This window comes from Staurois parvus, unplaced genomic scaffold, assembly GCF_062004578.1.
Source record: "Staurois parvus isolate SC_StPar_1 unplaced genomic scaffold, SC_StPar_1.0 ptg001147l, whole genome shotgun sequence".
Taxonomy (NCBI): domain Eukaryota; kingdom Metazoa; phylum Chordata; class Amphibia; order Anura; family Ranidae; genus Staurois; species Staurois parvus.
Window position 1 is genome coordinate 182,646 of NW_028318943.1, and position 13,817 is coordinate 196,462.

Below are 13,817 nucleotides of genomic sequence, written 5' to 3' on the forward strand. Positions count from 1 at the left end.
GTGGGGGTTGCCGGTCTATGGTCGGCAGTGGTAATGGAAGGCTCTTTCTGGTGGGGGGGGGGGGACTGGGGTGTTGTTGGTCAATGGGGGGAGCCAATTTTTGTGTCGCCTAGGGCAGCACGAAACCTAAATACACAACTGACTGAATGTATGTATGGCAAGGAGGGTCTAATGATGCTAGTTACTGGGGTATCTATTGTTGCTGGGGGTATGGTGAATTATTGGTGGGCAGTTTTATTTTGCTGGGGGTGTGTCAGGGCAGGGGCCGAGGAACGGACAGGCAGACCTAACAATGTAACGCACTGGCTGACGACAACCACTACCCACAGACCGAAGTCCCTCAGGGCGCGGAGTCTAAGTCCCAGGCTGCCCTTCACCAGGTCCCCTGATGGTGGGGATGGACTTGACGCAGCCAGGAACCAGGTCGCGGCCCCCGAGACACCTCAGCTGCGGTAATGGCCGCCGCCAATGGCGTGTAGCTGGTGGAAGAGACAAAAGAGTAGTCAGACAAGCCGGGTCAACAACAACAGGACAAAACAGTACAGGACAGCAGACGAGAATCACAGGTCACGAGCCGGGTTCAGCAACAGAGGGTCAGATCAAGGGAGAATACAAAGAATAGTCAAGTCACAAGCCGAATCAGATACCAGGAGAGTCACGAGAGTCAGAACAGAGTAATAGCAACACAAAGACACAAGACACAAGTGCAAAGAGCATGTGCGGGCCACAGGCTTATATGTCATCAGCCACACCCCTCTGGGGGATGGACCACAGAGACCTGAAGGCATAAAAGGATTCCCATCATGCACAGCAGAATCCAAGATGGACGCCAGCACATGGAGTAACATAACCTCAGGGAAAAGGTAGGACCTTGACAGGGTGGGGGCAGTTGTTGCTGGGAGGGATCTACTGTTGAGGGGAGAACCTATTGCTGCTGGCTGCTAGAAGTTGTATTGATGGAAGATCTTTCGCTGCTGTGGTGGTATTTTGTTTCATTTTTGTTTATTTTGTGGGGGGTCTATTGTTGCCAGAAGGATCTATTGTTGATGGGAGGGCCTATTGTTTCTTGGAGGCGTATTATTCCTGGGCTGGTCGATTGCTACTGATGGGGTCTATTGCTGCTTGGAAGATCTATTGTTGCTGGCTGCAGGGGATCTATTTTACTGCTTTTATTGGTATCATTGACAAATTCCATACAAATCACTTGGCACCAAAAATAATACCTGGGGAGGTACTGGTAGGTGGGTAAGGGGTGGGACCAAGGTGCAGTGCTCAGAGGTGGGTAGGGGGTGAAGTTAAGGAGTGACTCGGAAGGGGGGGGAGTACCTGGACAGGACAATTCGGTTGGTTGCAGGCTGGTCGGTAAGTTGAGCTGAGTTATATGTAAGAAGTGTTTTTCCCGCCGTGGGAGAATGGTACATTGGATGATACCACATATGATCTATTGTATAGTAATAAAGGAACAAAAGCCACCATGACACCATGACACCATGACACCAAGATCAAAAAGTATTATGTTGTTTTATGTATTTTATTATTTTTAAGGAAGCAGGAGATTAAAAAAAACTAAAAGGCTTGTGTAGGACTTTACTGATTGGATTTAGATCTACTTTTAGGTTTTGAAGAATGGTATTGAAGAATTGGAACTACCCAACTTGCTGTCTATTTTCTAGACCTATTTACTGAACATCCTAAAGCCACCCTGGTTTACAGGTCACAATGGCTGCTACTGTAGGTGGCCGGTACACTTTATATTAGGGAAATAATACCGGCCATTCATGTTGCATACCAGGCCTGTTCCAGTACCTACTGGTGTTGCGTTCTTCATGATCCTTCATGGTTGCATATGCCAGCCAGACGATGGGACCATGGGCTCTGGTCACTTACTAATCTTCACTGCTGGCCAGTGAGACAACTCATCATGGCAATGCACAGGAGGCAGGAGGATGCGTCCGTGGTCCAGATAGTGTGAACACTACATTTATTGGGGATGTTTTGTGGTCTAGTCTAGGACAGTGGTCTCCAAACTGTGACCCATGGGCTGGATGTGAACCTTTGCTTCCATTTATCTAGTCCTTGAGGACTATTCCTCCCACTAATACAAAGCTCTATATCTCTTACTGACACCAATGATGAGGCATTATACCTTCTCACAGTGAAATATAATTCCTCCCACTCCCTCTGTTTAAGGATGGGGCATAATTCCTCCCACTGACAGCAATGCTGGAGCACTATTCCTGCCAATGACACCAACAATGGGCCACTAATATAAACAATAGAAAATTTTTCCTTCCACTGACACCAACAATTGGGCATTGATCCTTCCACTGATATAAATGATAGAACCCTACTCCTCCCACTGACACCAATGACGAAGCACTATTATCCCCACTGATACCAACAATGGGGTACAATTTTTCCCTCCGACTTCAGTGATAGGACATAATTCCTTCCACAGACACCAAAGATGGGGCATTATTCCTTCTCTTTCCAATGACACCGATGATGGGGCACTATTCCTTCCACTGACACCAATGATGGGGCACTATTCCTTCCACTGACACCAATGATGGAGCACTATTCCTTCCACTGACACCAATGATGGAGAACTATTCCTTCCAATGTCACCAATGATGGAGCAACATTCCTCCCATTGACACCAATGACGGAGCACTATTCCTTCTAATGACACCAATAATGGGGCACTATTCCTTCAGCGGACACCAATGATGGAGCGGAGCACTATTCCCTCCAATGTCACCAATGATGGGGCACTATTCCTTCCAATGTCACCAATGATGGGGCACTATTCCTCCCACTGACACCAATGATGGAGCACTATTCCTTCCAATGACACCAATAATGGGGCACTATTCCTTTCACTGACACAGTGATGGAGCACTATTCCTTTCAGTTACAGCAATGATGGAGCACTATTCCTCCCACTGATACCAATGATGGGGCACTATTCCATCCACTGACACCAATGATGGGGCACTATTCCTTCCACTGGCACCAATGATGGGGCACTATTCCTTCCACTGGCACCAATGATGGAGAACTATTCCTTCCTCTGACACCAATGATGGGGCACTATTCCTTCCAGTTACAGCAATGATGGAGCACTATTCCTTCCTCTGACACCAATGATAGGGCACTATTCCTCCCACTGATAACAACAATGGAGAAACTCTGTAATTTTTTTACTTCCACCGACTCTGGGACATTTTCTACTGCCAGTGGTCACAGTCCGCCTCTTCCTCCTGCTATGCAATGTGATACTTTATTGACAATTTGGTTTTTACATTGTTCCTTTAAATTTCTGTTTTTCTAGAGCAGAACATTGTCTCAATACCTCATTGTAAGGGCTCTTGCATTCAAATCATTTTTTGCAGCTGCTTTTCACCTCCATCTCTCATTCTGCTCCTTCCTCATCTCCACACGGCAAATCAATACCCAATTTTAAGCACTGAAAAGGAGAAGGAATACAAAAAGGCTCAGTCCATTCATCCCACTGAGTCCATTCAGGCACTCCGCTCCCTTTGTTTTCCATATTCGGCTTGTAATGCTCTTCTGCAATGTTTGTATACACAGAATTTTTTCTTTTTTTTTCTTTTAGCTTATCATAAAACATATCAACGAATCCTGTGAATAAAAGTGTGTGAAGGTGCACCAAATGTTTGCAGCAGTCCTAATTTCTGTTTATATTTGTATTTTTCCAATAAAAATCAGTTTTAAATGATTATGTGACTCTGAGCAGCAGAGCTTCTAAGGAAGAGCAGAAAATAAAATGGAGAGTGAACTGTTATGGGCAGGATCAACAGTTCTCGCTTCAGAAACTTTTATACAGGAAAATCTGCAGTGCACATGATCCGGGCACTCATTTGCTGCATGGTGAAGAGGTTTGCTGAGAATTGTCTTACTATTTGTTTAGTGTTTCTTCTTTTCAGACTAAATTGACATTGAATACTATGTGTAGAATCTGCTGGTTGTGCAGCTCAGTGGGATGAACATATTGTATGGAGTCCTCTTGTGAAAGCCCCCTCTGCAGTTGTTAGCAGCTGAAAGATGGAGTACTCTTTCCCTTTCCTCCATTTCTCATTCCCACTTCCTTTCCTTTCTCCCTTTCTCATTCTGCTCTTCCTTTTCTTTCTCCATTTCTCATTCTCCTCTTACTTTCCTTTCTTCCTTTCTCATTCTCCTCTTCCTTTCTCCCTTTCTCATTCTCCTCTTCCTTTCCTATCTTCCTTTCTCATTCTCCTCTTCCTTTCCTATCTTCCTTTCTCATTCTCCTCTTCCTTTCCTTTCTCCCTTTCTCATTCTTCTCTTCCTTTCCTTTCTCCCTTTCTCATTCTCCTCTTCCTTTCCTATCTTCCTTTCTCATTCTCCTCTTCCTTTCCTTTCTCCCTTTCTCATTCTTCTCTTCCTTTCTCATTCTCCTCTCCCTTACTCCCTTACTCATTCTCTTCTTCCTTTCCTTTCTCCCTTACTCATTCTCCTCTTCCTTTCCTTTCTCCCTTATTCATTCTCCTCTTCCTTTCCTTTCTCCCTTACTCATTCTCCTCTTCCTTTCCTTTCTCCCTTACTCATTCTCCTCTTCCTTTCCTTTCTCCCTTACTCATTCTCTTCTTCCTTTCCTTTCTTCCTTTCTCATTCTCCTCTTCCTTTTTCCCTTTCTCATTCTCTCCCTTACTCCCTTACGCATTGTCCTCTTCCTTTCCTTTCTCTCTTTCTCATTCTCCTCTTCGTTTCTCCCTTTCTCATTCTCCTCTTCCTTTCCTTTCTCCCTTTCTCATTCTCCTCTTCGTTTCTCCCTTTCTCATTCTCCTCTTCCTTTCCTTTCTCCCTTTCTCATTCTCCTCTTCCTTTCCTTTCTCCCTTTCTCATTCTCCTCTTCCTTTCCTTTCTCCCTTTCTCATTCTCCTCTTCCTTTCCTTTCTCCCTTTCTCATTCTCCTCTTCCTTTCCTTTCTCCCTTTCTCATTCTCCTCTTCCTTCCCTTTCTCCCTTTCTCATTCTCCTCTTCCTTCCCTTTCTCCCTTTCTCATTCTCCTCTTCCTTCCCTTTCTCCCTTTCTCATTCTCCTCTTCCTTCCCTTTCTCCCTTTCTCATTCTCCTCTTCCTTCCCTTTCTCATTCTTCTCTTCCTTCCCTTTCTCCCCTATTCATTCTCCTCTTCTTTTCTCCCTTTCTCATTCTCCTCTTCTTTTCTCCCTTTCTCATTCTCCTCTTCCTTTCCTTTCTCCATTTCTCATTCTCCTCTTCCTTTCCTTTCTCTATTTCTCATTCTCCTCTTCATTTCCTTTCTCCCTTTCTCATTCTCCTCTTCCTTTCCTTTCTCCCTTTCTCATTCTCCTCTTCCTTTCTCATTCTCCTCTTCTCATTCTCCTCTTCCTTCCCTTTCTCCATTTCTCATTCTCCTCTTCCTTCCCTTTCTCCATTTCTCATTCTCCTCTTCCTTTCTCCATTTCTCATTCTCCTCTTCCTTTCCTTTCTCCATTTCTCATTCTCCTCTTCCTTCCCTTTCTCCCTTATTCATTCTCCTCTTCCTCTCTCCATTTCTCATTCTCCTCTTCCTTTCCTTTCTCCATTTTTCATTCTCCTCTTCCTTTCTCATTCTCCTCTTCTCATTCTCCTCTTCCTTCCCTTTCTCCATTTCTCATTCTCCTCTTCCTTTCCTTTCTCCCCTATTCATTCTCCTCTTCTTTTCTCCATTTCTCATTCTCCTCTTCCTTTCCTTTCTCCGTTTCTCATTCTCCTCTTCCTTTCCTTTCTCCGTTTCTCATTCTCCTCTTTCTTTCCTTTCTCCCTTACTCATTCTTCTCTTCCTTTCTCATTCTCTTCTCCCTTTCCTTTCTCCATTTCTCATTATCCTCTTTTCCTTTTTCCCTTACTTCTTTCCTTCTCTATTCCCTCCTTTCCCTCATTGTTCCCTTTGTTTCTAATTTCTTCTATTTCCTTTCTTTGTTGTTCCCTCATTCTTCCCTTTTTCCCTCCTTCTTCCTTGGTTTCCTCAACCCCTTCCTCTTCCTCCTCCTTTCCCTTTCTTTTTCCTTTCCCCCTTTGGTTTCTTTCTGCCCCTCTCAAAACCTTTTTTTCCCTCATCTTTCTTCCATCTTTCCTTCTTCCTGTATGCCTCTCTCTTTTGCTTCTTTCCCTCCTCTTTCTCCATTTCTCATTCTCCTCTTCCTTTTTCCCTTTCTCATTCTCCTCATCCTTTCCTTTCTTCCTTTCTCATTCTCTTCCTTTCCTATCTTCCTTTCTCATTCTCCTCTTCCTTTCCTTTCTCCCTTTCTCATTCTCCTCTTCCTTTCTCATTCTCCTCTTCCTTTCCTATCTTCCTTTCTCATTCTCCTCTTCCTTTCCTATCTTCCTTTCTCATTCTCCTCTTCCTTTCCTTTCTCCCTTTCTCATTCTCCTCTTCCTTTCTCATTCTCCTCTTCCTTTCCTTTCTCCCTTACTCATTCTCCTCTTCCTTTCCTTTCTCCCTTACTCATTCTCCTCTTCCTTTCCTTTCTCCCTTTCTCATTCTCCTCTTCCTTTCCTTTCTCCCTTTCTCATTCTCCTCTTCCTTTCCTTTCTCCCTTTCTCATTCTCCTCTTCCTTTCCTTTCTCCCTTTCTCATTCTCCTCTTCCTTTCCTTTCTCCCTTTCTCATTCTCCTCTTCCTTTCCTTTCTCCCTTTCTCATTCTCCTCTTCCTTTCCTTTCTCCCTTTCTCATTCTCCTCTTCCTTTCCTTTCTCCCTTTCTCATTCGCCTCTTCCTTTCCTTTCTCCCTTTCTCATTCTCCTCTTCCTTTCCTTTCTCCCTTTCTCATTCTCCTCTTCCTTTCCTTTCTCCCTTTCTCATTCTCCTCTTCCTTTCTCATTCTCCTCTCCCTTTCTCATTCTCCTCTTCCTTTCTCATTCTCTTCTCCCTTTCCTTTCTCATTCTCTTCTCCCTTTCCTTTCTCCCTTACTCGTTATCCTCTTCTTTTCCTTTTTCCCTTACTTCTTTCCTTCTCTATTCCCTCCTTTCCCTCATTGTTCCCTTTGTTTCTAATTTCTTCTATTTCCTTTCTTTGTTGTTCCCTCATTCTTCCCTTTTTCCCTCCTTCTTCCTTGGTTTCCTCAACCCCTTCCTCTTCCTCTTCCTTTCCCTTTCTTTTTCCTTTCCCCCTTTGGTTTCTTTCTGCCCCTCTCAAAACCTTTTTTTCCCTCATCTCTTTCTTCCATCTTTCCTTCTTCCTGTATGCCTCTCTCTTTTGCTTCTTTCCCTCTTTCTTTCCCTCTATACTTCCTTAATCCTTTTCCTCTTTCATCCCTTCCTCATTTCTTGCTTTGTGTTTTCTTTGTTCATTCCTTTTTTGTTCCCTCCCCCCTTCCCTCATTTGCTTATTCTTTCCTTCCTCATTCCCTCCCTCCTTTCCTTCTTTCATTTATTCCACATTTGTTTTTTCCTTCCTTCGTTACTCCTGCTTTATTCTCTCTTTCCCTTCTTCTTATGTTGCCTACCTCAACCCCTTTCTACTTCATTCTTTATTTGTTTCTTCAGTCTTCACTCCTGCTTTCCTTCTTCGTTCCCTTTCTTTCTCCTTCATTTGCTTCCTTTCTTAAACTCTTCCTTGCCTTCCTTGAACCCTTTCTTGTTCATTCCTTTTTTGTTCTCTCTCTCCTTTCTTACTTATTTCCTCATCTCATTCCTTCTTTTCTACAATCCTTGTTCCCACATTTATTTCTTGTTCCTTCCTTCCTCATTTCCTCTTTTCTTCTATTACTTTTTTCAGTTTACTCTTTACTTTCCTTTCTTTCTCCCATCCCCCAAGCCCTTCCATATTCATTCCTTCCATCCTTTTTCTCTCCCTCCTTCCTTTGTTCCTTCCTTCCTTGTGTAGTGGTGCCCCTGCAGGAGCCAGCAGCATTAATGGTCTCTTAGATATTTTGCCCCACAGCCAGGCATACAGTCACAGTCACTCTCCCAGCAAAAGAACAGTCTAGGGCAGGGGCGGACTGACAACTGATGGGGCCCCCGGGCAATAGGAGATCATGGGGCCCCTGTGTCCTTGCTCAAACTCAAAAAGCCTATGAAAAAGGTACCAGGGGCATCTCATGGGGCCCCCTACTGACCCCGGGCCCTCGTGCAGTGCCCGAGTTTCCAAATGGTCAGTCCGCCCCTTCTAACAGTCCTCCTCCCTGTCAGCTCAGACACACTGCACAGCACAGCCATCCCGATCAGTGTGCTTACTTTGAAGCAATAACAATACCCAGTATGATAGGTACTCTTTTTTTCTTTGGAATTTCCTCTTTCCAAATGGTCAGTCCACCTCTGGTCTAGGGGTATGCTTTTCTGATGCTTTATTGTAGAACTTGGACTTGGATGGGAGTAGGGTAACTGTGGGCAACCTCCAGTAGCAACTTGGGGACACCAAACTTCTTTTTTAGAACTATGAGCCAACTTAAGGATATACATCCTCCTCCTAGAGATCTGAGCAGATCTGAGTCCTTTCACAAAGAATTCAATAGACCTTCAGGACACCATTGACAATGTCCTCCTTACACAAAACCGACTCTATAGCACCACTGGGGTGGCAACAGCACACAGTCTGTAGAATCTCTCACACCAGTCTGTACTCACTTGTCCTTAGATCATTGGTTTCCTCCTTCCAATATCATCCAGACACTTTCACCCAGTGACACCAGACTAGACCCTCAGATGAAAAGACCCTCAGTCAGCTCCAGCAACTTTTAGCAAACTAAGACCTCCAGCCGAAGCCTCGATGAACCACAGACATATGGAAGGATTGCCTAAGGGGCAAACAGCCTCCCTAGGCTGTGACCTCCTCCTCAAAGGCAAGACACCCCTGTTCCAGGTCTCTTGGCAATTCCCGGTATTTATACACACTCCCAGCTACTATCTGGGAAACTCTTCCCAGTGATTGGCCAGGGATGCATAAATATTCAACATCTGATTTGTCTCTTCCTACCTTTTGTTGTAGAATTATCCATCTAGGAGGGTGCTACACTTGCTTGTTACTTCCTTTTCTGTCTACCTTTTGCTCTAGCTTGTCTCTAGTAAAATAATTTGGCCTTGAATGCAATTGCTCTTTGTCATTATTAACGAGTCTGATTATATTTAGCTGTAACGTTTTCTATCGCTCGGTGTTTTAATCGCCCTTCTTTGTGTGTGTTTGCTTGCAGGATTAATCATCCACGAAGGACCTTCTGTTTATAGGATATTTAAACGATGGCAGGCCGTCAACCAACAGTGGAAGGTTCTCAATTATGACAAATCGAAAGACTTGGAGGACCAGAAACTGGGGACGGGCCAACGGCCCAGCCAACGCAATTCTTCCCAAACCAATCACTCAACCACCCCAGCTGGTACAGCCAATAACTCCACCCCCGTTGACAGCGGTAACCATAGTAACGGCCATGCGGGTACCCTGTCGGACCATCACTGTGCGTACACCCTATTCCACATCCTCAGCCATCTTAGACCGCACGAACAGAGAAGCCAAACTAACGGTAACAGAGAGTTTGTCATGAGAGTCACCACAGTCTGAGGTTAAATCCGGAGGCCTTATCTGGAAAATGCGTGCCTTTCTTTCACAACAAACACACTAGGCCTCAGCTGGACCTTCTCAACGATGGAAGGCGACAAAGAGCTTGAGGAAGGTGATGTGCTGGTCCGGTCCAGTCCCTGGTCCCTTTTTTTTTTTCTTTTATAAGTGCAATACTGACTGTATCCTGAGTAGGGAAGCTCGAGCATGGCCATTGTACCCATCCAGTCCCAAAGGTCCCGCCGTCACCAAATCCTCCAAAAATGAAGGGAGATCAAAATGGCGGCCGTGCCATGTTGTTGGTTTCTGTTTTGCAGGCTCAGCAGTTCCACACAAGCACAAGGGGAATTTATGAAGTGTTTTCATTAAAAAGAGACTTGAGGTTCTGAGTCTGGCTGTCTTTATTTTGATGTAGCAATAGGCATCTCGCCTCCCCCTCATCTCACCCGTCTTCTAATCTGTCAAGGCTAAAGAGAGAAGGCGCGCTTTTAATGCCGAGCAGGCGCCAATCTCCATTACCCTCTCTATTCATTAGGAGAGTCTTTGGCGCATGTTGCTTCATCTTGCCTTTAACATGCTTTAGCTTCATTGACCCCGGGCGATAATTATTCACCCCGATCACTATTAGCGTAACAGATTACTGCCGGGGTCTAGCGCAGTCAATTTTCTACGCCGTTTCACAAAGGCACTGAATAAACAAAATTTGTATAGTTAGTAATGACAGAGGGGGTTGGGGATTTTATCTACTGCTTGGGAGCGAGGAACAGGGCATGGAAAGGGTTAAACCAGAAAAATATGCACAAAAGGAGCAAAATAATAAGTAAAACCGTAAATGATTTATTAATCCTGATGGTTAGCAGACGCTGTTTGGCAGGGCTGGGAAGCCTGTAGATCCGCAGTGTTTGGCGCCCAAAGTAACAACTGGAATGGTAATCATGGTAATAATAGTAACGTGCGGACTTACAACTCATGGGGCCCCCGGGCAATAGGGGATCATGGGGTCCCTGTGTCCTTGCCCAAACTCAAAAAAGCCTATGAAAAAGGTACCAGGGGCATCTCATGGGGCCCCCTACTGACCCCGGGCCCTCAGGCAGTGCCCGAGTTTCCAAATGGTCAGTCCGCCCCTGAATAGTAATATCTACCAGTGTTGTTAAAGCGCATCTAAAGCCAAAAAAGTTTTCATTAGCTTTGGATGGAGCCAAAACATTGAAACCACACTGAAGGCTTTTACTGCAAGAAAAAGATGTATAAAGGAGGACATCAACACTTTGACAAAATAAAGAGAACATGTTCATTCGGCAAAATCACTAACTTTGGCAAGGAAGATCATGCAAAGTCGGAGTCCAGAAGCATACAAATAGCTCTACTGCTGTTAACACCGGAACATGTCTTCACTGATTTTCTACAATTATATAAATTAGTTCTTGGAAAGTATAGATGAATGGTCTCCAAACTGCAGCCCGAATGGGGCCCTTTGTTTGCCTTTGTCCAGATCTTAGAGCACTATTCCTCCCACTGACACCAGAAATGGGGCAATAATTTTTGCTCTGACAAACAATGGGGGTATTATTCCTCCCACTGATACCAATGATGGGGTACTATTCCTCCCACTGACACCAATGATGGGGGTCTATTCCTCCCACTGACACCAATGATGGGGGTCTATTCCTCCCACTGACACCAATGATGGGGGTCTATTCCTCCCACTGATACCAATGATGGGGGTCTATTCCTCCCACTGATACCAATGATGGGGTACTATTCCTCCTACTGACACCAATAATGTGGGTCTATTCCTCCCACTGACACCAATGATGGGGGTCTATTCCTCCCACTGACACCAATGATGGGGGCATTATTTCTCCCAATGACGGTGCACTATTCCTTCCACTGACACCAATGAGGGGGCACTATTCCTCTTACTGACACCAATGATGGGGCACTATTCCTTATATTGACACCAATGATGGGCCACTATTCTTTCAACTGAGCTCTATGATGGGGCACTATTCCTCCCACTAACACCAATGATAGGGCACTATTGCTTTCACTGACACCAACCATGAGGCACTATTCCTCCCACTGACACCAACCATGGAGCACTATTCCTCCCACTGGCACAAGCAATGGGGCACTATTCCTTCTAATGCCACCATAGACGGGGCACTATTACTCCCACTGATATCAAAGATGGGACACTATACCTCCAACTGACACCAACAATGGGGCACCGCTCTTCCCACTGGCACCAAATGATGGGGCACTAATAATTTTCCTAATACCAAACATGGGACATTGTTTTCTTCCACTGATGCCAGAACATTTTCTACTCCCACTGGCCACAGTCTGGCCCCCCTAAAGTCTGAAGCAGAGTAAACTGGCCCTGTGGTATAATATTATGGAAGAGATAGATAGAGAACATACACGGCCCCATGGTCTGATCTTATTGAGGGTATAGATGGAGAACATACACGGCCCCATGGTCTGATCCTATGGAGGGTATAGATGGAGAACATACACGGCCCCATGGTCTGATCCTATGGAGGGTATAGATGGAGCACATGCAGTGCCCCATGGTCTGATCCTATGGAGGGTATAGTTGGAGAACATGCACGGCCCCATGGTCTGATCCTATGGAGGGTATAGATGGAGAACATGCACGGCCCCATGGTCTGATCCTATGGAGAGTATAGATGGAGAACATACACGGCCCTATGTTCTGATCTTATGGAGGGTATAGATGGAGAACATACACAGCCACATGGTCTGTTCTTATGAAGTGTATAGATGGAGACCTAACACGGCCTCATGGTCTGACCTTATGAAGGGTATAGATGAGAACATACACGGCCCCATGGTCTGATCTTATGGAGGGTATAGATGGAGAACATACACAGCCCCATGGTCTGATCTTATGAGGGGTATAGATGGAGAACATACACAGCTCCATGGTCTGATCTTATGTAGGGTATAGATGGAGAACATGCACGGCCCCATGGTCTGATCCTATGGAGGGTATAGATGGAGAACATACACGGCCCCATGGTCTGATCTTAAGGAGGGTATAGATAGAGAACTTACACAGCCACATGGTCTGATCTTATGGAGGGTATAGATAGAGAACGTACACAGCCCCATGGTCTGATCCTATGGAGGGTATAGATGGAGAACATGCAGGGCCCCATGGTCTGATCTTAAGGAGGGTATAGATAGAGAACTTACACAGACACATGGTCTGATCTTATGGAGGGTATAGATGGAGAACATAAACAGCCCCATGGTCTGATCTTGTGAAGGTATAGATGGATAAAATACACAGCCTTATGGTCTGATCTTATGAAGGGTATAGATGGAGAACATACACAGCCCCATGGTCTGATCTTATGAAGGGTATAGATGGAGAAGATACACGGCCTCATGGTCTGACCTTATGAAGGGTATAGATGGAGAACATACATGGCCCCATGGTCTGATCTTATGAAGGGTATAGATGGAGAACATGCATGGCCCTATGGTCTGATCTTATGAAGGGTATAGATGGAGAACTTACACAGCCCCATGGTCTGATCTTATGAAGGGTATAGATGGAGAACATACACAGCCCCATGGTCTGATCTTATGAAGGGTATAGATGGAGAACTTACACAGCCCCATGGTCTGATCTTATGAAGGGTATAGATGGAGAACTTACACAGCCCCATGGTCTGATCTTATAAGAGCATATAGTTCTTTTCTTCACCAATTGCACAAAAAACATGAAACAGATATTTGAATGGAGGGGACTAGGAATGCAGTTTAGTAGAACATTGCTTCCTTTAAATCTAAGAAGGGAAACTGATGACATCAAACAATGCATGGGAAAGACAGAGAGCAATCCAGGTTACCAACAACCGGGAATTGCCAAGATTCAATTTTCTTCTCATTGTTATTAGTGTCGTGGAACACCCATGGGAACTAGGATTTCTTTGATTTTCAGTGTTAGGCTCACTGTGATGTGGATCTGTAATACAATTAATATTTCACATGAATCAGCATTACTAAATCACATACATATTCCAAGCAAACTACAAGCCCACTGTTCCCCAAGCAAAGATCAGATGGTCAGTGCGTGCCAATAGTATTGTGGGTGTGTCCAGGGCCGAGAATGTCACCCCCGGCATCCAGGACAGGAGAAGTGGGACTGTGCAGAGGGTGTGGTTTCCTGTGGAGCAGCTGCAGGCTGTGTGGTGCTGACCTCCTCTGATGTCTGATACAAGCCCAGGGTTGGGCTGCCCTGGGCTG

General features: G+C 45.1%; 1 protein-coding gene across 1 annotated transcript in view; it reads left to right on the forward strand.

Moving 5' to 3' along the window:
• Window positions 1-9,925, forward strand: part of MARCHF4 (membrane associated ring-CH-type finger 4) — a 135,780-nt gene extending 125,855 nt beyond the window's left edge. The window contains exon 4 of the mRNA XM_089659321.1: window positions 9,175-9,925. Within this exon, the coding sequence (XP_089515447.1) occupies window positions 9,175-9,539 (365 nt within the window). The 3' untranslated portion in view covers window positions 9,540-9,925. The remainder of the gene's footprint in view (window positions 1-9,174) is intronic.
• The last annotated feature ends 3,892 nt before the right edge of the window (window positions 9,926-13,817 follow it).